This window comes from Chiroxiphia lanceolata, chromosome 22 (genome assembly GCF_009829145.1).
Source record: "Chiroxiphia lanceolata isolate bChiLan1 chromosome 22, bChiLan1.pri, whole genome shotgun sequence".
Lineage (NCBI taxonomy): Eukaryota > Metazoa > Chordata > Aves > Passeriformes > Pipridae > Chiroxiphia > Chiroxiphia lanceolata.
In genome coordinates this window covers 4,715,381-4,736,916 of record NC_045658.1, presented here as the reverse complement: position 1 = coordinate 4,736,916, position 21,536 = coordinate 4,715,381, and the positions used below count along the sequence as shown (strand labels likewise).

The 21,536-nt window shown below is 47.0% G+C and overlaps 1 protein-coding gene across 8 annotated transcripts in view; it reads right to left on the bottom strand.

Moving 5' to 3' along the window:
• Positions 1-21,536, bottom strand: part of RERE (arginine-glutamic acid dipeptide repeats) — a 206,126-nt gene that overhangs the window by 7,432 nt on the left and 177,158 nt on the right. For 6 of the 8 annotated variants that reach the window (XM_032709297.1, XM_032709296.1, XM_032709300.1 and 3 more), the window contains 7 exons: positions 8,774-8,936; positions 6,521-6,613; positions 5,573-5,772; positions 4,126-4,287; positions 2,843-2,956; positions 618-1,996; positions 171-393 (listed from right to left, as the gene is read on the bottom strand). In XM_032709297.1, the coding sequence (XP_032565188.1) occupies positions 171-393; positions 618-1,996; positions 2,843-2,956; positions 4,126-4,287; positions 5,573-5,772; positions 6,521-6,613; positions 8,774-8,936 (2,334 nt within the window). The remainder of the gene's footprint in view (positions 1-170; positions 394-617; positions 1,997-2,842; positions 2,957-4,125; positions 4,288-5,572; positions 5,773-6,520; positions 6,614-8,773; positions 8,937-21,536) is intronic. The other 2 variants (XM_032709302.1, XM_032709304.1) reach the window with 1 other exon arrangement.

The window sequence follows — 21,536 nt, the reverse complement described above, 5'->3', positions numbered from 1 at the left end:
TTAAGGAGAAGACAGTCCCAGAGTGGGCTGGATACACACAGCTCCGTATTCAGGAACACCCAACTGCACAGGCATTAAAGTGCTCCTGAGATCTGCTTTCTGCAGTGACCACCCAGGTCAGACCCAACCACCAACTCCCTCCCACCGCCCTGAGCCCCCGCTGAACCTACCGCAGCTCTTTCCGCCTCTCGTTCCCGCTCCCGCTCCCTCTCTCTTTCCTTCTCCTTCTCTTTCTCTCTTTCCCTCTCCTCTCTGGCTTTCTGCTCCGCTTCCCTCTTGGCCTTTTCAATGGCCTCTTCTCTCTTCTTGGCCAGTTTTGATCCTGCCAGAGGCATGAAGTACAGGTCTGCTCTTGAGCATGAATTGTAGCCACGGTCCAGGTGCTTATAGAACCTGAAAGAAGCACGAGAGAAGGAGCTTATCCCTGGGAAAGATGCAGGAGTCTGGGATTTGAGAGCTGTATGTCAAAAATAAAAAAAATTATCACTTTACACTTATACAAAGCACTAGCAGCTTCCTTGAAAGCCAGGAGAAAATTAATTGAACCACATTACTCCACAGACAATGGAGTGTAAAATCAGAGCACAATCAGTGCTTAACTGGTGAAACTTCCATACCTGGCTGACTGACTGGCGTGACTTGGGATATCCACCACAGTGGGCTCTGGTGATGGACTCCTGGGTGGAGGGGGAGGGCTTTCTGGTTCCTCAGCTTCATCTGGGACCTCCTCTTTGATCTGGATGGGTGGCAGCGTGCAGGCTGTCACCACGGGCACCGTCCCACTAGAGGCTGCTGACGTGGAGATGGAAGTCTGGAGCGGGATGCCGGGCATGGTGGGTGGCGTGGAGGTGGAGGGGCACGAAGGAGGGGTGATGGAAGGTGGGCCCCCCGGGACAAAGGGATGCTGAGAAAAGGGGGGCTGGGAGGATACCTGATGGAGTCCAGAGGGGGGGTGACTAGCAGGAGGGGGAAGGTTCTGACTCTGGGTCAGAACAGGAGGCTGGGCTTGCGAGGACTGCAGTGGTTGGCTTTGAGGCATCAGCTGCAGAGGGGGAGGGTGTGCAGACGGAGGGTGGTGAGTCGAGAGGGAGCTCAGAGGTTTTAAAGCGGGCGGTGGAGGCAGGTTGGAGTTCATGGAGAACGGAGACGGGCCGGAGAGGTGAGGAGGGTGCTTGTGGGATGGAGCAGTGGGGAGCTGAGGGATGGGGGTGGTAGGGGGAGGTTTGATGTGAGGCATGGCCATGGGGGCGGGGGGCAGGGGCTGCTCCCGCGGGGGCTGCGCCTGCTGCAGCGAGGTGGCCGTGGGCAGGACAGGCTGTGTCACCTGCAGAGCCGAGTGGGAATGAGAGGGGGCTTGTGTCTGGAGGGGAACCTGAGACTGAGATGACTGAGCAGGCAGGGAAAATGGCTGGGAAGGTACGGGATGGGGCAGGAGGGGCTGTGCCTGCAGGCTGTGAGGGGCAGGCTGGGCCTGGCTGTGGAGGGGGGGCTGCGTGTGGGGCTGTGAGGAGGCAGGGCTGGGCTGGCTCTGCGACACGCTCAGGGGCTGCAGCGGAGGGTGGGGGGACGGGAGCCTCTGCGGGTGCAGAGCAGGGGCCTGCTGGATGTGGGAGTGAGGAGGAGGTGGGGCAGGGGCCTGGGGCTGGCTGGAGGGCTGGGACGCTGGCGGGGACACCTGCGGTGGGGCCGAGGCAGCGCTGGACACTGCGGGCAGCGACGCCGGTAACTGGGCCGGTACGGGAGGTGTGGGTGGAGGAGCCTGGCCAGAGCTGCTCTGTGCCTGCAGCACCTGGGGCTGTGCCTGCAGCACTTGCTGCTGGGCAGAGGAATCCGAGTCGCTCTCATTGTCCTGAGGGCTGGGGATGCTGGGCGAGGTGCTCCGGTTGTCCTGGTCGATGTCCTTGGGGTCGCTGCTCCCCTCGTCGTTGACGCTGCGGCTGTCGGAGCTCTCGCCCTCGCCCTCACCCTCCGAGGGGGAGTTGGGCCTGCTGATCTCCTGCAGGGAGAGGGAACAGTCACCACTGCACCAGTGTGCCACAGGATGGGACATGTCACACCAGTGCAGGAACCCTTTGAACCTCCCAGCACAGGCAACAAGAATATCCAAGGGGAGGGTGCCACAAGACAACAGAGCCAGGTTCCTTTCAGGAGTGCCCTGACATGCAGCAGGTTCTCCCTGAACACAGTGAAACACTCTGAGGGTGACCAGCAATGGAAAAGACTTGTCCTGTGAGGCTGTGAATTCTCCATCTTTGGAGACATTCAAAAGCCACCTGGATATATATCCTGGGCAGTCAGCTCTAGTGGCCCTGCTGGAACAGAGAAGGTGGCCTAGATGGCCTCCAGATCCCTTCCAACCTCAGCCATTCTGGGAGTCTCTATGGAAATATGGAAAGCTCAAGTTCAAAATCCCCAAATCCTATGCACAGAGTGAACCTGGGCATATACACAGAGACATCCTGAAAGTATTTCAACTGAGCTTTGATACTAGTGAATTAGGAGAACTCCAGTGGTAGTCCTCTAACTTTCCACAGAACAGGAAAAAACAAATTTAAATTAAAAAAATAGGAGTGGAGGGGGTGGAAAATAATCCAAGTGTACTCCTATATGGTTGGTATTGATATTAAAGTGAAAAACTACTTCTGGACTTACCCAGTATCATTCCACTGTTTTCAACAGAAGGAACACGTTATAATATTGGTTCCTTTCCAGCCCCAGATTAAGTTACAATTTGATGTGGCTTAAATTGATTTCATGTTTTTGGTTTGTTACCAGGTTTGCAACCCCCCCACACCCTCTCAAACCATTCTCCTAAGAGGAAATATTCTTCTGTGGGACTCACTTGAGTTTTGGATTTTTTGGCATTGGCCCTGTCAGGTTCCTCTGTGTCTGATGCTGCCTTTTCCCGCTGCCTCTTGGAGTTCTTGAGAGGAGAAGACACCTCTTCTTTTATCTTCTGCCACAAGGGAAGCAGAACACAGCAGTTACCAGTGGTGTAAATGCAAAAGTAAATTGAGTGTATGCCTGTGATACCATATTTAACACAAATACAGGAGAAGGGTTCCTATGGAGCAGGAGAACTCAGAAGCTGAGATAGCCAGCATTTAAAAACAACCCAACAGGCATCAAGCTAACAGGAGAAACGAGTGAATAAAGCATTCCTCTTATCAAGGGGGATTTTAAACAGAGCTGTGCAGGAGCAAGTCCACCGGGAACTTGTGCCAGATCAACCTGGCCCAGGTTACTCTTCTAACAGAGACCAACACCAGCTGTTAACAGAGGATGGAACAAGAACTTATGCAGGAGACAGGCACAAGATAAGCCTCATTAAAGTCCTGCTTTACCCCTGATATTTTGAGAGGAATATTTTTAGATCCCCTCAAATACAGGGCTATAGCTATTATAAGACTACTGCTTTCTTTCGTGGCCTGGGACAGCTTTATACATCACATAATTACCTAACCTAACTTCAAATTCTGCCAGGTTTTCAGTTTTATAATGTGAAAACTTGCTCCATACTCCAGTTTTGACTTCTTTTTTTAATATTTTTTTTTTAACTTGTACTTTTTTTGCTTAGTGGCAAGTCTTGCTGCTTCATGTGGCTTTGTTTCTTTAGAACTCCCTTGGAAAGACATTTATTCATTGAAACAGACTCAACTGTCAGCTTTGCTCTGAAAAATCAAACAAACACACCTCCAGAAAAACAGTAACAGAAGTAGCCTCAATTACCACACATTCAAATTCCTTTGTAAACAAAGACTAAGTACTGCTTAAGAAAAACAAAATCCTTAAAAAACCCAAACTGTCTACTTGTCTCAAATACAGCATTTCTGAGCTGTATTACTTCCCTGAGCTTAATGCCTGCATTTGCATCTGAAATGGATTAATTTCTCATGAGAGCAGAAAGGTTATGTGGGGATATCTGAATGGTCTGATCACCACCCAACCCTCTCTGCACAGGAACTCAGCAGCAGCTCAGCTGCACCAGGACATTCGCTGCTTATCCACACAAGCAGGAATTTCTGGGTCACGGGGAGATTCTCCAGCCTCCTGCAGCCTCGTGTGTCTGACTGAGAGGCCTCAGGTGTGCTGTCCTAACACACAAAAGGCGTGGGAAAAGGTTACCTTGGTGGATTTTTTCACCGAGTCTGCCTTGCTGTCGTTGCTGGAGGTGCTGGCAGCGCTGGGCGAGTTGCGGCCGCTGGACCTGATGTCCTCGTTGATGGGGGAGGCTCTACCATCGGGGCTGGCTGGCTGCTTCTTCCGACCACTGCGTAGTGTAGACATCTGGGGTTCAACACACACAAGTGTATCCAAGTCAGAATCTGCCCAACCTCTTGAATTTCCTCTGCCTTACAGCAGGGGCGTGCACCAGGCGCTCGTGCCAAGAGCTCGAGCACCAAAAACCAGGAGCGCTGTTACAACTTCTCCTTGAAAGCCCATCTGGACTTCAAAGGAGGCAAATCCTCCATTTGTCTACTCAAAACCAGTAAGTGCTGATTACTTAATTTAGTACTGTCTGTCAGAAGTAAGGTTAGAAAGATGTTTCAATGCACATTTGCAAGTCTGCCTACACACAGCAGTGAATGAGACAGGAGAGGACCCCCACGTTCCACTAAAAATAGTCCATCTGCTGGCATTCAAGCAGTCAAGCCCAGGTTCTTAACCAAATCCCCAGTTTGTGTGCTCCTGCCATGCAAAAAGGGGTCACAGTCAAGTTTATTTCAATAATTAATGCTGTTTCCCTCCCAGTTTGGCAGTTTTTCTGGATGACTGGCTACCATAAAAGCAATGAGCCAACATTACCCTGAGAGTGGAGCCTCACAAGAGATTTAGAATCAATGGTCATATCATCATGATTACAAAGACAGGGAGGGGAGGGTAAGGAAAAGAAATCTATCTGCTGCTTTTGATCAGCCAAATCCAAATCAAAGATCAAATTAGCCAGAGCTGCTGTCAGAGCTCTCCCAAGTGATGTGCTCACAGGAAGGCTCCCAGTGTTCCACCCCGAGTAACAGCTCAGGGACAGGGCACACCAATCACAGAGGCAAAACAGAGCTCTCTGCAGGGAAGAGATCTGAACTCCAGTAATATGAGGAGACCACATGAACAGCATCTAATTTTTTAAAACTCTTCCCAAGGGCTTAACTCTGACAGGATCCAGCTGGAAGGAGGACACGTACTAGAACAGAATCTCTAACACACTGTCAAGTGCCCCCTTACGATGCCAGTCCACTGCCAGTCATTACAAACATGGAAATAACTGATCTGAGCTTGCAGAGACATTTCAGCTCCTTTTTCCAAAGAAAGCCTCAACCTCAGCAAAGCTCACACAGAAACGCAGCAGCAGGCCCAGTCCAAGTGAGATTAGCTCAGCTGGTGCTAAAAATACCAAGGTCATGGGTTCAACCCCTGTATGGGCCATTCACTTCTGAAGAGTTGGACCTGATGATCCTTGTGGGTCTCTTCCAACTGAGATTATTTTGTGTGATTCTGTGGAACCAGCACGATGGAGAAAGGGTCAGCTGAGGAGTCTGACCCTTCTGCGCCAGAGGATGAGGGTTAAACCTACCGAGCCTCGACTCCGCCGTGTCCTCATGCTATGCTTTCCACTGAGTCCATCATCTTCCTCTTTGACAGGCTTGAACATAAAGGGTGGAGGGTCAACTGGCTTCTCGATGGGTGGCAGCTCCCCGTACTTCTTGAAGTGAATCCGACAGTCCGTGCACAGCAGGATGTTCTCCCGGCCGCCGTGGTGCCAGTCCTTGGAGGCTTGGGGCAAGGAGAGCAACAGCTCAGCAACACAAAAGCACCAGGTCCCCAGAACAAGCACACTGGATTATTTAAAAAGCTGCATTAGAAAAGTAGCTGCTTTTGTAAGGGGTAATGAAGTTGGAGAAGTTTCTGGAGAACTCTGTCCCGTTCCAGTGCACACCTTCAATGTTCAGCTTACAAACCAGTTGTTTGCTTGAGACATTACAGCTTTGAAAGCAAAGAAAGAAGCCTTATCTGCTCTACCTGGGAGCTAACAGGCAGCTGTTGTTCTCCAAAGCTGTGGTTTCTGCAAGAGCAGCGAGCTGTGAACCTCTCATTTCCTTCCCTTATTTTGGGGCTCACATTTCCATGCCATGCAAATGCCCAAATATCAACCAACCTTCAGAGCACCCACAGGAACGGGGCTGATGCAGAAGAGATTTGCTGCAGCATAAAGAAGTTGTGTGTGTGACAGTCACAGCCCAATGTTGATTCATTACATCACAAATTGATTACATAGATTGTGGATTATGGAGATTTATTCCTGTATAAATGTCTACCCCAGGGTTCTCCTTTGTCACTGCAATATTAATTTGCAATGGCAAAGCCTGATTAACTCTGCAAGGAGGAATGCTGCATATTTTAGCTGATTCAACCCCACATTTTTTTTCTGGACAGCTGTACAAGCACACAAACTGCTCCTGCTTGAAGGAACCCACATGAAAGAGGCAGTAGAAGGGAAAGCCAGCAGTGAACTGGGACATACTGGTGGTGAAGCAGTGGCGGCAGGCGTAGCCCTTCAGCTCCTGTTCACTGTCCTCGCTGTCAAAGTCATCTTCACTGGCAGAGCTCAGGTCCACTGAACAAGTGAAGAACAAGGGGAAAAAAGAGGAAAATGGAAAATAAAACACTCAGCGGGATTTTCTATTTCCTCTTACTTGGCTAAAATAACCATTAATAAAAATAGCTGGTGGCTTCCTACAACCACCCTGCCTTGCACGGCCATTAGTTCTGATTTTTCAAACTAGGCAAGGCCAGACCTCATCAGCCTCCAGGTTAAAGGAGGATTCCAGGAACGTGCCAAGTGACACAACTCACAGAACCTGATTCAGTACACGGTACATTTCCAGATAAACTGTCATTCAGATGTCATTCGTGGGGAGCTGGAGAGGCTGTGTTCCAAAAACACAATTTTCAAGAGAAAAGAGGTTTCTCTCTAGAATGTGTTCAAATTTAAAACTTAGTATTCTATACTTAAAACCTACTTTGCTACATTTAATGAGCAGACACTGTGGTGGCTTTTGTGTTTTCTATTTTGTTTCCAGACTTCGCCTTCCAGCCCAGCTGAGGACCAATGTCACGCTCTGTTAGACACTGGCTGTATTTAACCAGGAGCAGATGTGTTTGTGGGTGGAAGAATCAATGCTTACATATAATGGACCTGTTTGGAAAACATGCTGTGATTCTTTTGGATGAGAGGCACTAAAGGACACCACCAGCTTTCCAATCCTTACTCAAGCCTCAGAGAGCTTCAACCCGTGGCAAACTCACATTTCAAAACCACGTTTCAAAGAAGAGGAGGACATGGAAAGGGCCCCTTTCCTTTGTGGCAAGCAGTACACAGCAAATTAGCAGATTAAAAGGCTGTGAGCAAAAAAGCAGCATCTGAACCACTGAAAATCTGCAGACACCACAAAAACTGTATCTTATCTTCTAAGCAACTCAGGAGTAAATCCTTTCTTTCTGAGAGCGCTGCGTTTTTCAAGCACCACCACCATAAATTCACAACATAACAGGTCTGTAATTTGTCACAAGCAGAAAGCCCTCTGGCTTCTTTTGTTCTAATCCTTAATTAGAAGAGAAGTCCTTGATGCAAGAACACTGGTTTTCTAAAGGTTCCAAGAGGGTGTTTTGTACATGCAGGTTATAGTTCATGGATTATAGCTTATGGATTCTGCAGTAGTTGCCATCAGCATTTGTCAGCAACTTGTTACCCTTCAAATTAACACAGGGCCCCATCTAATAACCAGCACCACCATAATCCCCACAGTAATTCCTGCAGGTGTTTAAACCCTGACTGCAAAACTGACCCCAGGCTAGGACTTGCTTTCTTTTACTGAATTGATTTTTATTCTCATCCTGCACTCGGATCCATATGGACAGGTCCTTCCAACCACAAGCTCTGTGATGTGCTGAGTATCTTGGATTGAGCTGCAGAGTCCAGATCCTCACTTCTTGTGCACACAGAAACCAGCAATAAATCCTATAGATTCAGCAAGGAAAAACTAACAGCCCTTTCCTACCACCTCACTACCACCCTCTCCAGAATTCTGTCCTGCCTGATCACCACATCCTCCACCTCCCCCACATTCTGCCTTCCACACAGTCCCCCTTCTTTACAAGGCACATGAAATGTGCTGGGTTTAGTCCACAGAAAGACTCTAAACCTCACAGGGTAATTAATACAAAGCCTTTCATATAAGGATGAAAGTTTATCTCCAAATGGATGTTGCTGATATAACCCTGTGCAGTGCAGCACATGCAGCTGGTTTGGGGAACTACTCTTTGTTTGGACACTTCTGCTCCAGTCAAGGCCAGTGTTCTCCCAAGATACCCTGAGACACAGTGCTGGACACAGCACCCACTCTGAGGTCCTGCAGAAGGTGCGGGTCACCCAGGAAGGATGGAAGGGACTTCCTTCTTTCTGTGATTCCCAATTCCTGATACTGTAACAAGCCTGGATAAAAATACAGCACAACACCAAGCAAAGAGCAGGGAAATTCAACACCAGGGCAATATTTCCATCCTTCCAGGATGCTTTTATGTTGAAGAACTGCACAAAGCACTGGGTGATCAAAGCCGCCTTCCACATTCCAGCATAATGGCGCAGGAACCGGAGAGGGCAACTGCCTGAACTCCATTTCCTTGCTCCGTTCCCTTGAAGGTACAGCACCATCACATGGCTGTTGCTGCCTGCATTTAGACAAAGATAAATGCATTGCTTTTAGCTCCCACTTACAGAATTCACTGGAAGGGGGCCTGGAGGGAGTGTTGACCGGAGTGGAAGCGGTTCGAGTTTTAATTCTCCGAAACACAGCCTGCCTCCGATGCCTGCGGTGGGCTCGAGAACTTGCTGCTTCAGGGGTTTTCTTCCAATAGTAATAGAAGGTGATTAGTTCTCCCTGCAAACACAGAAGGAGTATGTTAGAGGGACATGCAAATCTGACTCGTCAGCTTTCTCCCTCCCTCGTGCCTCTCTGCGTTCACACACGTATTTCTGTAGGAACAATCACGAGGTACTTCAGCCAGATGAAAGAATTACTCAGTAAGACAGAAAATAAAATATCCTCGTTATTTTTTGTCTGCTTTTGCAAGGGAGGAAGAGAAGTAAATGAATGGGTTTTCACCCCTTGTCTAGAAAAGGAAAGAGGTTGGGAAGCACATATCCAGGCTCCACCGGGATGCTGCAGGCACTGCTGGTCCTGGGATTCAGAAGAGGGTGCCCTTGTCTCACTGTCAGCATCCCCTGACACCTCTGCTCTGCTCAGGAGAGGCACAACCTCCCACTGAGTTCTGAGAACAGACATCATCACACTGCTACAAATCCTCTGAGGTTCACAGAAAGAGTAAGGCTCAATCCAAACAGACACTGCCATTTTGTCAACCCACACTCTACATACAGCTATTTTTCCAATATTCCTGTTTTAAGAAGCTGAAAGTCAGAAGGAAAACGTGTTCAACAACAAGTCTATAACCGTAACACAACCCTACTACAGTAAATCGTGTTTTAATTTGAATATATATGCCCACATCTAAATTAATTAAGCAGTTAAAAGAGCACACCTAGAGAAATGAGTGATAATTTCACAGCATAATGAATCTGGCTTACATTCAAAAAGTGGAGCAGCTGCCATTCAAACTGGAGGATGTAATGTTGAACCAAAGAACAGCATGTGGTTTTAATCTCTTTTCTCTTACTTTGAATCCCCATCATTTCCTGGCGACTTGTCTGCCTCTGAGGTAAAAGGTGTTGTTGCTTTCAAGTTGCAAGAGAAGAACGGAGAAGTTCTCGAAAAAAATCAACATCAGAACAAACATACCTGAATTGCCCACAAAAAGGGTTCCTTTGAACCGTGTTTTTATGTGATCAAATAACCTCAGCCTGCTCCCTCCACGGGGAAATCCTGCAGCCCCTGCTCAGGGCAGAGCAGGGAGTTAACTCAGACCTGAATCCAAACCTTCCCAAACAAGCAATTACAGCCAAACTAATACCTGGCCCCATGAAACACCCTAAAGACAAAAGGAGGATGTTGTTCTAAACATTAACTGCTGATATTTAACGTGCTTAAGAGTTTTATCAATGCCTACTTTAAAAATGGAAACCACAGAAAGAAGAACACGACCACAACTGTGATTTCTGGCACCAGGCAGAAATAGATAATTTTTAATCTGAGCTGCTGCAGACTGGGATGATGCTGCTGATCCTCACCAGGAACCTAAACAATATTAATGTGTTATATATTAAAGTAACAAGTATTCAGAGTGGTAACTGGTGAGGAAGAGGAGAAAGGAGCAAGTGGGCAAAACATTACCTACAACTGTCGATTCTGAAGCACAAACGCTCTACTAAAAAAAAATATTTAAAAAAATAAGTGTTTCCTGAAGAGAATGTAAAACTGGCTGGCAATGAGTACCCAACTATGTCAGACTGGGACAGAACAAGGAGTTCTGACCCCAGCACCCTGCTCTGCCACTGCCTGTTCCTCGTGTTTGCTTTAGAAATACCATTTCACTGAGTGCACTCAGTGGGCTCAAAGTCCACTCAGCCCAACTGTTTGTCCAACAGGGATATGCCCCGTGCCAGAGGCAGGCACAGCTCTGCACAAAAGCTTATGCAGTGCTCTTGCAAATGAAACCAGCCACTTTTAACCTATAAATTCATTTATATCAAATCTGAGGTGTCAGCACCAAGGAGCAAGTCAGTAAATCCCACATCTTTATGTCAGTGAATTAATGTGTCCTCTGACACCTGGCAACAGCAGAGTGCAAACCAATCTGTTCTCCTCCCATCATAAAATAGGGAATGGGAACCTATTTCAGCTCAATTTACACATTGCAAAGCCATCAGGTCCCAAGGGAAGTTTAACAACTCATATCATAAACCAAACTTTAAAAAAGAAATGGTGTGTATTTATTAAAGAAGCTGACTTCATGATCACAAGGCTTTTTTTTCCCCACAAGACCCTCCCGAAAGTGCAGCCACAACCACACGCAGATAAAGATGAAGTAAAAGTCTATTTATTCAACAACCAGTTAACCCAACTATGAAATCTGGAGAGATCAAACGAGCAAAGAATGTTCTATGCTTCAAATTCAGTGTTGGACTGCACAGCTACAACACTCAGTAAATGAAGTAAGAGAGAGGAAATAAGAGAGAGGAAGCACACAGAGAATGGCAACGTCACACACGGGTCAGACAGGTACCACAGGGAACAAATTCCATGCCAGATCTTATTAGCCACCTGGCTACCTAACGGGGCATTGTCTACCTAAGGGATTAAACGCTGGAGTGGAGTGAGCCTGGCAGGATTAGACCCAGCTCGCTGGTGGCTGCATGGGTGGCACAAGCTGGAGCACAAAGGAGTAAGTGAGGGAAGCTTTGGTTCTCCAAACAGGGAGTAAAAAACCAGCTTCCAGCAAAGAAGTCAAATGAACTTTAATCAAACATGCAGAGTGCGTGCTGCTGAAAGCCACGGCACATAAATTCGGGAACAAAAGCTGCTGCAGAAATCAATAGCCTCCTGAAACATTAACACAGGCCAGCATTGATCAAAGGCCCCGTGACAAAAGGCTGCCTTGCAAATTAGCTGCTGGTTTTGCTTGCAAGCAAACAGAAAAGCATGAACGCGCTGACATGAATGGCCTGTAATGATCATTTTGTTCCTGGTGATCTCACCTCACCTCACCACAAGGTCTCGCAGTCAACACACATCCCACAGCTCGGAGCTGTAATTGCCAGCAGAGACACTCTGCTGGCTGGGGGAGGGCTGGGGGCAGCTGCTCTCCCTCGGATTTTCTGGGTAGCAGAAAAATCCCAGGGAACAATCCTAACCAAAGAGCCTGAAACACGCTGTGTGTCTCCTCTGAAGTGTTCTGTGCCAGGAACTGGGTATTGCTAAACCACGCACACTAAAATCACACAGGTTAGGGCAGACTGAGCCATCCTTCACTGCAGCATCAGATTCCTTCAACTCAGGAGTGACACGCCCTAATGAGATAAATTAAGGAAGGGTGAGACCACTGTGGCAACCACTACCTGGCTGATGATGGAAGAGAAACCTGTGTTGTTGACACCATAATTGTCCACTTGCACCTTTACTTACCTATAAATCTAGTATGTTAGAAGGAAAATCCCAATAAAATGACCCACACATCTACTCCAACACGACCCCTCAAACAAGCAGCTCTAATTCCTGTACTGTGCCACATCCAAGAAAGATGTTATTAGTGCCCTCCCAGATCAGCTCCATCATGGCCCAGCTTTTTCTTTTCCATTTGTGGAAAAGATTCATCTCTTTTCCTGTTCACAGTAACAGCCTCACCTCCACTTGATGCACCACCACCTCTTTTTTCCTGCAAACACAACTGCATTTTTCCATGTTAACGTCTGATTAACTGTCCCAAGCAATTCAGGAAACATATAAAATGAGAGGCATTATCCAGGCTTTTAATGCCACATTTCCTCAAGAACACCTACTTTCCCACCTTCACAAGACAGAAGGGGTGTGTTCTTCACTAAAACCACGGTTCAGCTTCCATCAGTTCTGAAATACATCTGGAGTTCATGACAAAAATCTCCTGCCAAGGCCATTTCACCCCACGTTGTTGGTGCATATAGAAAAGTCACACTTTACTCTCCTTTTAGCTCCATTCTAGGGATCATTTTTGAAGAGAGAGACGTGGTTCAGATCCCTCTTGCAGGAGGACACAGCAGTGAGACTTTCTCAGCGATTCAGAGGTGACACAAGACTTTGAGTGTCCCCCAGCCCTCATCCCCCCTAACCCAGTAGGGGATGGATTCCTTGGCATGTGGCACCTTTCTCTGACCTCTCCCACTGTTTTCACCCAGGTGTTTGTGCAGCTCAACCCAGCTCCCCAACCCACATCCCACAGCACCAGGGCAGCCTCCCCAACCAACCTTTACACTCCCAGGGGCGCCAGCAAACCTGCAAGTCCTGGCTTCCCACTTCTTATCGGTAGTTTTCAAATGTAAAATACACGAGGTGAGCTGTGCCCCGTGTTTGTGTTTAGTCTTGCCTTGGGTAAACAAAGGATTAAGGCTGTGTGTGCATTTCTGGATTGGAGAGGTTCTGACAGCCCTGCAGCAGCGCTGCTCCTGTGGAAGCCAATCACACACATCAACTTACCTTCAAGTATCTGTTATGGTATAACAGAGTGAGCAAACATAATAATTGCTGTTTAATTTCCCCAGAGCCGAGCTCTGCCAGGGGGGAGAAAAAAAAAAATCATGGGGGTGGGGAATAGCTTTACAGTAATTAAACAGAAAAGGTAAATGACAGAGCTCCTCAATGGCTATAAACCAGCCATGGCAGAGCAGAGGGGAACAGATTGTCCAGCTGTGGCCTTAATGAATTCACAATCTTTCTGGACTGCATCAAGATTTTATTAAGTCAACTCAATTTAGCTAATGCTCCTTAAAGTCCTGCAGTAAAAGCAAGTCTCCAGAGCTTCCCTCCTTCACTGGATTCCTGGCTTTGACAAAGTCTTTCTCCAACATCTGCTCCAGTGCCTGTCTGCCACGGACAAGAACCTGGAGTTTTGGATAATGGGAAGTGTATGGAATCAGTACAGACCTGTGTATCCATCTGGCACCTCCAGGCTGCTTCCCAAAACTTTACAGAGTAACCCCAAACACTGCCACGCACTGTTGGACTGGGAGACAGAACTGGAGGTGCCTGACCCTTCCATCACACACATCCCACACCCCAGAGCTGCCAAGAGAAGAGGGGAGTGGTGGCATCACCATCCCTGCAAGGGTTCCAAGAACACGTGGATGTGGCACGTGGGGACAGGGTTTAGTGGCAAACACTGTGCTGGGTTAACGGCTGGACTCTGCCATCTCAGAGGGCTTTTCCAACCTCAGGGATTCCATGGCTATTCTTCCTCATGAGCCCCTGCCCAGGCAAGAGAAAATTTGGAACTTGTCTGAACAAGTTTAAAGGATTGAAAAAAAAAATGCAGCAGGGCAGAGAGGAGCAGCTGTGTGCAGCTCCAAGGGCTGAACTTGGGCATCTCCACAACGTGAAGCCCTGTCTGGGTGCCTCTGCCAACCATGACAAATAGGTTTGCACATGCTCCAATTAAGCAGCTTGTTCAGTAGCACTGATTAATGTCCACTTTGGGTGCACAGGAATCCTGCATAATCCAACACATTACCGAGATTTTAAGAGAGGCCTTTAAAAACCAAGCAATATTTAACTTAACACTACAAAAATCCCCATTAAAAATCGTGGGATGCTCTCTAAGGGAATACCCTGCAGGCCCCAGTTCTCTGGCATGTTTTAGGAGTACAGCATTTTACCTCACAGTTCCTCTGGGCTTTTGTTATCTGTTGGATGGCAATGCAGCCCTCTCCCCATGGTCTCTGCTAAGAACTCTATCTACAATTTTAGGAGAAGACTGGCTGCCCTAATACTCTGTTCCCTGGCTCAGCACACAGCAAGGTTAAGCTCCCAGGTTTCAATTTTTATTTCAAACTCCTGGCAAACAGGCTGGCCAAGTGAGAATCAGAAGAGGAGACAGGTGTGTAAGAAACCCAGGCTGACTTCCTTGGGTTTTTATGCTCTCAATTTACTCCCAATCCAGGAACAGGCATAGAATTTCCTGGGAACCCAGTCGAGGCTCCATCTGCAGCTTCTGGAGTTCATTTGGTTGTGGAAAAAACCCACAATCAGACACAGCTTTGTGCTTTCTAATTGTTTCTGCTAAATGAGTACTGGTACCCTGCTTAGTCCTCTGCAGACCAGAGGAAGATCAAGCTTTGATCTCCTACAAATGATACCTGCAGGGCTAACACAGGCCTAGGATGCCACAGCTCCTTGGAGAACTGTGGCACTTTTGAGAGTGCTAAAATAAGCTTGGAGCCTGAAGATTTCACTCCAAAGTTCCTCAAGCAGTGAAGAGACTAAAATAATTTCACTGTGCATGTTACCTAAACACAGAGATCACGTCTGTAATTCCCCCAAGAGAATATATTTGCCCTTCTTAACTACTACTCCGAATTCTTCAACATAATGGGTGAGTGCAAATTAAACCCAACTCTTCAATAAAAATTATGCATGGGAACTGGAGTGGTAAGACTCACAGTAATGCAATCATTAGTAGCAAAGAGTCACTGCAAAGCCAGGAGAAAAAAGGAAAAGAACTACACAAGCTGGATGTAAATAATCCCTCCTGCCAAACAAGCATTATCTGCAGTACCACAGCAACACTCAACCACTGCACAGCATCTTCCATTTGATGACAAAGTCAATCAAGTTTTACAAATGAAGTCTCAGCACATCCTTTTGAAGTTTTACAGCGTGGAGAAACAATGAGACAGAAGATTTATAAACTGGCCGAGATCAATCCTGTGTGGGAAGTCACAATTGTGCTGATTAACCTCTGTGAGCAGCTCCAGCAGTGACAGGCTCTGAAATTCCTTCAGAATTCCAACACGGGCCTATTGGACAGGCTTATCCATCCTTATTAAGCACAGTACTGGCTGAGTGTTCAACAGTTCACTCTTCCTTCTGCCCTCAATACAAGCTGCTTTTTCTTACAGCTGGATATCCCCATTTCACTCCTACCACTGTATGGGTTTAGCAAACCACAGAGAAACCCAAATGCCATTGTCCAAGCCTGGAAAAAAACCCCAGTAACATGTCTCTGTGCCACATCTCCCTTACCATTTTCATGTAGCCCATTTGTTCCTCTTCTCCACTGTTTGTAATTAAGGCTGCATAGACCGGTAGGAAATAAGAATAATTAACATTTTATGGAACTTACCCTCGCTATCTGCTCTATGCAAACAATTCTTTTTCCCCTCCCATTTTTAGGGATTTAAGCACCAGCTTTAACAGTTCTGCAAAACAAATGCACAGCACACTGGGGCATTGTTTTAAGCCTCAGCCAGAGTTAAAAGCTGCCGACCCTCTCTGCAGCTGCACCTCGTGCCAGAATGAAAAGAAAGCTTTTGTAATTATGGCTTCTTCCTCCAGAGACTCCTCTTTGTTAATCAACAGAGCTCCCAATGCCCACAGGAACTCACAGACTGTTGGCTGCATCTATTATTAATTATTAGAGCCACTCTTTAATAGTGGCAGTGGTGGTTCTCCAGGACTGGGTAACCCCTGCCAGGGTCACCAGGTACCTCCCAGGGGGATCTCTGGGGCTTGATCAATCACAAGGTTATCAAAAGAGTGTGAGTTAAGAACCCCAGAGCCTTACACATATTTGTGGAGGGTTTCTTTTCTGCTCAGCTTCCCCTCTCCAACTTACATCACCCAAATTTCACAGGTTAGAAATCTCGATTTGTCTCGACCACTTTGAACTCCAATAATTTAAATTTACCCTCCATCTCTTGTCTTCCACAGCCCTCTGTCCAACCTCTGCCCAGGCACAGCCCCCCAACCTGCAGCACAGAGGGGGGCCTTCCATTCCTGCAGAGCCCAATTCTCCAGCCCTGGTGGGATGTTTTCACCCCTGACCACATTCACCAGGTGAACGGAGCACGACGTGGTTCTGAAGGGCTGAGATGCCTTTGCAGAGATGGCAGAAGCTGCTGTTTTCTTGAGCCAGCAGTTCTTCTGTTCCATTTTACAACCCACATCAAAGTCCTGGGGTTCCCAGCTGTTCCCTGCAGCAGCTTTCCCTGCCAGTCTCTTGTTAACTAGAAGTTCTCAATACTGGAGCTCACACACCAGGACAGAGTGAGATAAATACCCAGACAAATTAAATGCAGGCTGTTCAGGAAAGCTTTCAGGGCAGGGCACTGTCTGCACTGGATCATGTCTTTCCCACTCCACGTACACTTTTCCTGTCACAATAAGAATTTAGCAGCACAATAGATAGAACAGCATTTTCTCAATGAAGGTGCCAACACTGACACATTATCCCTTTAACTGCACTTTCTTTTTGCAGCAGCTCAATAATTAAGTTTCTTGGTTGTGATTTGCCAGAGTTCAGGTGTGGAACAAAAACCCCATTTCACTGCTACATCCCAATGCTACCTTCCTCAAAGCCTAAAATCCATCACATTTTCACTATTTAAAGCAGAGGCAGCCGTGGTTCATGCAGGGGTGTGCTGGAGAGAAGCGAGCCGTGAAGCCATAAAGCAGTTCCAGCCACCACACTCCATCCTGTAAACATTTTTCTATTTATCTGCCCTTCATTACAAGCACAATCTTATTATCTGTGCACATCCTCAAAGCGACAGCCGTCAGGGTCACCCTATAAAATATACATCGACAACGTTCCATCTAATGACTGGAGAGAGCCGGGAGATGAAGGATGGGAGGAGTGGAAATACTGCAGGATGTTCTAAAGGGATCATCAGTTATATCTGTGCATTTCCTGAGGTGATAATTGAATGACAGTGGCTGGGAGGAAAATCCATTTTTGAGCTTGGGAAAGGACTGTTAAGGAAAAATCAGGGGGTTTTTTTGTGTGCTGGCAGCGTGTAATGGCTGCCAGAGAATGGAAACCCTCAGCCACAGCAGCTCCTCTGCCTTGTGGATTCTATACAGGGGCTGAGAATTAGATCAAGTACAATCAGATATTCAAGCCAATCCAAAAAATATCGATGGATTTTGGTCATTTCCTCTGCCAATCAGACTGCTGCTTGTTGTGGTTTGCATGTCAACTTTAATTAACGAGAGACCAATCTGGGTATGTGTACAAGAAAGGGACACTCCAACCACAAGGGCAGCAGCCCTTTTTTACTTTCATAATTTCCTACTTTCACAATTTTCTACTTTCACAATTTTCTACTTTCATCATTCCCATTGAAACAAAGTATTAAAAAATTTAATTCTGCTATTCAGCAGGGAACTCAATCCCCCTGCACCTCAGTAAGGTGTACAGATGCTCACTCGTTTTTCTGAGAACTGAAATGAAGCTTGGGATTATTAAGGAAGTTTTTATACTTTAAAAATATTTTTATCATTGCCTGATTTATTTTACAAATGGAACCAAACTATACTTAAGAAAACATTTCTCCAGTTGTAACTGTTGGAGTTTTTTGTTCTGTTAGTCGACTGATTCACAGCAATAACTCAAGTTGGTGCTAAAAACAAACCATTCCCAGTGAACTGTCACTTGGAATCAATGCTCTGCATCACTGCAGCCCTGCCCTGGCTGCCCCAGGCTCACACAGAACTGAAGAGAGGATGGAAAATGCTGACTTGGAGCTCAGGCTCCTGGGTTTTCTCTCACTAAAATACTGGGGAGGGGCAATAAAATAACCCCCCCACATTCCCACTCCTCAGCAGCTAAACCAGACAAGCATTCCAAAGCTCAGGGAACTCCCCTTCAGTCCAGCTGGAAATTCCCCCAGGGATCAGAGGGATGACATCTCACTGCTCTGAAAAGGTGAGGTGCTGAAAATGGTGAAGTGCTTTCACTATGCAGTGCACCTTTCCTGGCCCAACTCACCTGAGCAGCCACTGGAGCCCCCAGCATTTAACAGAGAACTTTCTGGTTATCTTTTCAAGCCCCACTTTAAACCCCCTGGTCCATGTGTGGGCAAAGCCTTTCAGGTTGAACTCACACCATCACTCAACACCTCTGGGGCACCTTGGACGTCTGGGAAAAAAGTTCCAACCCCCAAGTTGCTGCAGCCCCTCTGTGACAGTCAAATGTGTAAATCCTACAATGTTTTATGGGCCAAAAGGACTGTTTTCCTGTTAACTGGAGCTGGTGCTTCTGTTTGCTTCCTTGTATGAAACTGTCTCATGGCTTCCCCAAGTCAGAATATATTATATTATATATTATATTACCACCTTTCAACCCAAATCTTGCCATGCTCTATTACTGGAATCTGATATCATTCCCACTAGGAGTCCATCTCCATGATGTCAGACAGGTTTTATTCCCCCTGATTCCTTTGAAGAGTGGGATTTTGCCCCTGGATTAAGAACACAGTTGATATGCACTGCTCTCTGCAGCCCCAATCCCAGTTCTTTCCTGAGCAGGCAGCGGGCACTGAGATGACAACGTACCACAAAACCAAGGAAGAAAAACCAATAAAGAAACACATGGAAATTCTGAAAGTTTGATCAGATTTTTCCATTTTTAAGTAGGGCAAGAAGGGCTGAAAGGGGAGGAAGAATTAGCCACTGGTTTCTCAAATGTCAGATCTAATTGCTTTTATTTAAATATAAAATCAGAATTCCAGGTCCACCCAGTCCTGTGACAACCACCAGCAAGGCAACTTTGCCATGAGCAGCACAGTTTTGGACTCCTGATGTGTCTTGACCACTGACCTGCATTCCACACTTCCATGTGCCAGATGTTTCAGGTTTTCCAAACACATCTGGGCCGGATCACACAAAGCCTGGCTTGTCAAATGTAGGCACTCCCTCCCCTGACACAGCTTCCTCCCTCTGCAGCTCGTGACCCACGGGGGAGCTGCTGGGTTTTAATAGTTCATTACAAAGTCATGTTAAAAACAGCAGCCATCAGAAAGTACTGACAATTGTACAGGAGATAAACTTTGTAAAACCACCCTCTCACTGCTAATGAGGAATGGGAAGCTGTGATCCCCTGGAAACAATGATTTTCAGTCTTTTTTTTATAAAAAAATCCTCACACCTGGTTATTTCAGGATGAAAACCATCAACCCCCCTGACTCCACGCTGAAGACAGACAGAATTTGACCTCTTAATAAAAATCACTAGCACAGGATGTCCAACATCTGAACGAGCCAGATGGAGGAAGAAACCCACCCGTTTTACACCTGGAAAGCATCAACTGAACTCATCCCAACCCCCAGCTTATCACTGCAAACTCACACACTGCACTAACAGAGGGTTAGGGAGGATGGGGGCCTGTCCCACAGTTCAGGCTGAGTTATGGACAAAGCAACCACAACTTGCAAACAAACCCTCTCATGCACAGTCCCTGCCATCCAGCCCTGATTTTAAACAGACTTGGTTCCTCTCAGATCTGGTCCCTGAACAGCTGTTTTCCTTTTACTGCTCTCTGAGAACAGTTCTCTAAACCAGTAGATTTTCTAGATTAAGCATGGAGGGCTGAGGGGTATTTAAGTGTTTTCCTGTTTATCAGAGGAATATATGGAAAGAGGAATACTGAAGCAGGACATCAAGCAACCTCCCACCCCCCAACCCACAAAGAACTGCCACGTAAGCTGCTTATCCCTCGGTTATTGTTGCTTCCCTCCAGCCTCAAATTCCTTCTGTCAGGAAAAAATCCTTAGCAAGCAAAATTTAACCAGAAGACAATGCTAAGAGTTGTAAAGCAGCATTAGAAAGAGCAATTCGTTGTAGCTCACTATAATACCTACACAGTGAGATCAAAAGTGAAAGAAATCACTAACTCTTCACAGCTCTCTTCTGCCCTGGTGTCTCTAGCAAGGATTAATCCAAGCTGCTCCCCTGGAAAGTGAATTTGATCCTCACAATTAGGAGCACGAAAAAAAAAAGGGCACCAGTAATTTGGGGCACGACTTAGAGCTCTGACTCCTGAGGATTTGCACATCATCCCATGGTGAGTTCAGAGCTGACATGAGCTGCTCCATGAATCCTGTTGGTGGCCACATCCACTGCAGGGGTGTTGCAGGACAGGTGACAGGGCTGTCACAGCTCCCTTACCCAGTGAGCTGAATTCAAATGTGTCATTGTCTCGGCTGATGCTGTTAATTGCAGTAAACAGCAGGCTCAGTGTTACCTTTCTGTCACGTCCACTCCAGGGATGAGCTGAGGAAGAGCTGTGTAAGCAGGGCAGGAAGGGAGCGTGAAGGAAAAAGGAAATTAAAGCAACGGTATTTTTCCACCAACACAGAAATCAGCTGCCACCAGGAGCAGAGATCTCAGACGCCTCAGAGCTGTGATTCACACCCCCAGGCCACTGAACCCTCCCACAGCTATTGCTCACAAGTTGGGCACATTTCAGCTTCTGCTCCACTGGATGCCAGAAAGACAACTCCGTGTCCCTGGCCCTGCACAATTCCCGTTATCCCGAAGAGCACAGTTATCCAGAGGAGCCATTACAGCTGAAGGGCAGCACTGGCAAAAGAACAAATGGCTACAGACCTGATGAGCTTTGATATGAAGTTTGATCTGCCCCTGAACGGGATGTGAGCGATGGTTGCCTGTGACAACACCTCTCCAGGTGGTCTGGGCCTGCATTCCCGTGCCAGGGGAAAGCAGTGCACGGATCCCAGGAAAGCTGCCAGCAAGGCACTGCCCTGTTCCTCTGCCAGCCTGCCACTTCAGCAACATTTTCCCTACAGCAGCCTGACAAGCTCGTTTAGAGCTGCCTTTCTGCCTCCCTGAAACACGTCCCTCCACATTCACTTTAGTGCCCAAGGAAAGCTCAATTCCCTTGTGCAAACAAAGTCGAGTTGACTTCCCTGTTCATAGGTCTGGACCTGTGTTGTCTCTACCTGCCTCTTCCTGAGCTCCTCCACAGACTGAGACAGTTTTGATAAAGAGGAATAAAATGTCATTTTTACCCTGTCAGTGATCTCCTGAAGACTAAGG